Raw genomic sequence first — 4,015 nt, 5'->3', positions numbered from 1 at the left:
CCCCCTGCGTCTGAGTACCGCGCGGAACGGCGCAAATAGCTCGAGGACGAGGCATCTAGCGTGCTTGTGTTCGTGCTGACTGAAAATTATTCCGCGAGGCGCTAGTTGTTGGGGGGAAGAACTCGTGGAATTGCTGATTTCGGGGCGCCTGTACTATTTGTTTGTTTATCTTGCGTAAAAATTCAGTCTTCAGGGGAATCAGTCCTTTCCACCACCACCAACTGAAATTATGCCATGTAATTACTAGTAGTAAAAAGAAGATGTTCATCCTGGCATAGCTTGGTTACTTTTTGGTCATATTAAAATGTAAGATTTGCCTACAAGGTACATAATAATAAGCTGAAAAAAGGATAGTAAAGCCTGCATGCTCAATAACATCTCAAGGATTTTGCTACAATAGGCGAAATATACGTGGCGCCATGACTGATTGAAATAGTCGGTGTGTTGTTAGCTGCTCCTACTGCAGGACTTGCTGCTGCTTTTCCAGCAGATTGCACTTCCCGTGAATATCTTCGGTTTTCACATGTTCAAAGAAAAATTCCATGATCCACCGAATTGTGAACACGATGTTAAGACACAAATCTTATGCTTGACAAGATAATGATCTGACAACACGTCGAGTAGTGAAGATTGTTTGAGATAGGTAAGCATGTTATCCCCCTTGGCTGATGATTCTAGGCATATCTCTCTGATGCAGGCTTGCAAGCATGTATATTCGAGTCAAGCGGAACAAGACCACCTACTTCATACAGTGTGATCCAACAGAGACAATTTTGAATATCAAGCAGAAGCTGCAGTCAATAACAGACCACCCTCCTAATAACCAGAGGTTGATCTTGTTGGCTACCAACAATATATTGGATGACTCCAAGACGCTTGCTGATCAAAAGGTAACAATATATGTTAGTTGTCGGCGAGCACATTTGCCTACTGTTCACAGAGGAAATTACGTTCTGTAGGCATGGTACAATTCGATTCGTCTACCCTTAGTTTATTAATTTTATTTCCAGATCAAAACCACCATTCAGCTTAACCCACTTTTCACTTCCATGACTTTAAGTTGATTTTGATATGTGTGCAGGTGGAGAATGACGCCGTCGTTGCATTGGCATTGAGAAAAGGTTCTGTTCTAGTATCACTTGGCTTTATGTTTGACACTTATGCACTCAATGTTTAGCTTGTTGTCTGTTTTTGAGCTATTCCTTCGTGTTCCTTCTGTCCTGACTCTGAGTAACAACCGGGCATAGTTATCATTTTTGTAGCAATGGTTGTTGCCACCAACTGCTTCTTTTGTACAAAGTGTCTTTATGAAGAATAATTCTTGTTATTATTTTTCTGTAGTACATGATAGATCATCATTCTCCAATCACAAGCGAGATATGTTTTACAAAACTGTCGGTGCAACAAAATGAATTTTTATATCCATCTTGCTCTCTATTAACTTGTGGTTCATTTCCTTCACTGTAACAAATAAATAAAAGCATTAAAGTTGAGATGGAACCTGAAGGACATTTACAAATTGCCTGCCTGTAAATACCATGCCGGAGCAAAGCAAATGACAACTTTTCTGTATTATGCCATGGTGGTTACAGACTACAGTGCCTAGGCTCGTGTTCCCTCTAGAACAATGCTACGTACCCAATTCTAATTTGCTATTGAAAAATATGGTGATTCCTAATGCTACGTAGTACCAAGCTTTACTAGTTCTGTCGTTTGTCCATGACTCCTCTATAGCTGCTGCGTTTTTCAAACTTGCTGACTTTGTAACATTCCGTTTCCTTTCACCAGACAACGAGTTCGAGGAGGTGTCCATCGCCGACCCAAGCGATTACATGGCGTCCTCATGAGGCCGGCCGGTCCGTCGCCGTCCCTCCTACCCAATCCATGCAAGGACACTGGTGGCTTCCGTGAAGCAGATCATGTTACTTGCTTGCTCTAGCCTCTAGCCTATAGGATGTTGCTCACTTGTGTGATTGTGTCCTTGCTATTAAAGACCCTAAACAACCGTTGCGGATGGCATTTAGTTTGGATTTGGACCCTCCAGCCGATACGTGTGATGTGTGATCTCACCACCCACCGGGGCGTGTCCTGGTGCTCCGACCTACCCGTCTTTTGTACCGGCGCGTGAATGAGCACGGACATGGGTGGCGAGATCCGTTGGTGGTGACCGGTGATTGGGATCCCTTCCCACCACCTAATGCTGCGTGTCATGCAGGTCCTGTTGTGTTTGCCAGTTGGTGTGTGCTGCTAGGGACTATATTGTCGGTCTGCTTGTGGGAATTCCAGCTGGTTCGTGTCGAAGGTTATTCTTATTCTTGCCGTTGCTGTTTATGCGGATCTGTGGACTCTGTGGAGCGTGCATTTTCTGGGTTCGGCGCCCGCACTAGTATCCCATTATCTCTGACGCCGGATTGAAAGTAGATGTCTCCCAGTGACTCCCACCATAATACTCGCAGCCTCTTCATAATTTTTTTTAAGGCTGCGGAGATTGTGGAAACACAGGGTCGACATAATGCGTTCTTCATAACTTTTCTTTTCTGTTTTCTTCTATCTACTCTACTACTACAATTTAGATCAAACAGTCAAACAAATATTATTACAAATCGCTGAAGTAAAAATAAAGAATCAGGTTAATTCAGCAGCAGCTAGAGCAATACTCCGATATTGATTTGATGATTGAGGACAGGGTGTCGACCCGTTGGCTGTGCAGCTGGGGTAGCTGCCAGCCCACCCGGGTTCGAGCCTTGGCTCTTACACGCGGTGCTCACGGAGTTTCTCCTATAAATATAAGTCAACAAGGGTTAGCCCTTGGATTGGTCTCATTTAAAATAAAAAATAATTACAAATATTATTACAAACCATCACGAAGGCGAGCTGGGCCAAGTTGCGGTTGTCCGGGAGCAGAGGAGGCATCAAATGGTGGCGGCACAAAGATGTGGGCCACGACTGAAGGGAATGTGCATCCTGAAATGTTCGGCCATATCGCCTTTGCTCAACCGCCAAATATAAAGGCTCGTGGGATCGACTTGAAGTTGCCTAAAAAATATGGCGATGGAGTGCATGATGATGATTCTGCTAGATGTGCTTTTTCGATCAGAATCGTAGTGCCGGCGGTTATTAGGGCGATCGAATGGATACAATGACTCTGGTAGAGTTGCATTTAGACGATATCATTGACAGAAAATGTATCTATCACCCCATAGAAATTTGAATCCAAGCACAACCAATATAGCTTTGAGTTTGGTACTTCTTTTTAACACGGGATAATCGTAGATGCTCACCCCTCTGAACGTATGCGTGTACACCATATCCCTATGAGCACATTCGTGATACTGAGTCGACACAATATTTTAAGACTGATAAAGTCACCATAGACGCCTCATATTCGACGGTACATCTCCTTCAACTCAACAAATATTGTCGGAAAGGCTAAAATAAATTCAGAAAAATATGATCATCAGTGTCAAATCTAGTACTTAAACTGATGGGCTGATTCCACCACAAGAAACCAGTTTGATACTACCTTTTGTTGCGGGATTTGTCTTCTTTGTTTCCCGATGCGTGGATTAGATTCAGATTTGAAGCTTGGAGGCATGGCAGATGCATATTATGTTGATGTTCTGTTTGCATAATTTTCTCATGACTTTGTTGGTGACTCTCGAGTGGGACCACGAGATACTTTGTCACGCCCGGCGAGGCAATGCCAAATGGTGTATCAGTGTATGTGTCTTGTGAAACTAACAAGCCTCATAATTGTTTTCAATTTTAGAGGATAAAGTAGCAGATAGAGCATCAGGTAGCTTGTGACCGATATAAAAGTATTAAAGTGTGGCACGGTTACAAAAAATCGGTAGTACTCCCTCGCTTATAAGGTGTGTAAACTTCTGGCACAAAATTAGCACAAGGTTAGTGTGGTTATAGAAAGTTTTCTCCACGATATCCTTTAACAAATGTGGTTGGCTGATCCACGAGTAGCAATGGTTAGCTTACGCTAACCGTACAAGAGAGAATATCT

General features: G+C 43.1%; 1 protein-coding gene across 1 annotated transcript in view; it reads left to right on the top strand.

Moving 5' to 3' along the window:
• The window catches only part of LOC119353580, a 2,707-nt gene extending 388 nt beyond the window's left edge, over positions 1-2,319 (top strand). The window contains exons 2-4 of the mRNA XM_037620200.1: positions 698-890; positions 1,082-1,121; positions 1,789-2,319. Coding sequence (XP_037476097.1) covers positions 698-890; positions 1,082-1,121; positions 1,789-1,847 — 292 coding nt within the window. The 3' untranslated portion in view covers positions 1,848-2,319. The remainder of the gene's footprint in view (positions 1-697; positions 891-1,081; positions 1,122-1,788) is intronic.
• Positions 2,320-4,015: the final 1,696 nt, after the last annotated feature.

Source organism: Triticum dicoccoides, chromosome 2A, assembly GCF_002162155.2.
Source record: "Triticum dicoccoides isolate Atlit2015 ecotype Zavitan chromosome 2A, WEW_v2.0, whole genome shotgun sequence".
NCBI lineage: Eukaryota > Viridiplantae > Streptophyta > Magnoliopsida > Poales > Poaceae > Triticum > Triticum dicoccoides.
This window is presented reverse-complemented; position numbering and strand designations above follow the sequence as displayed.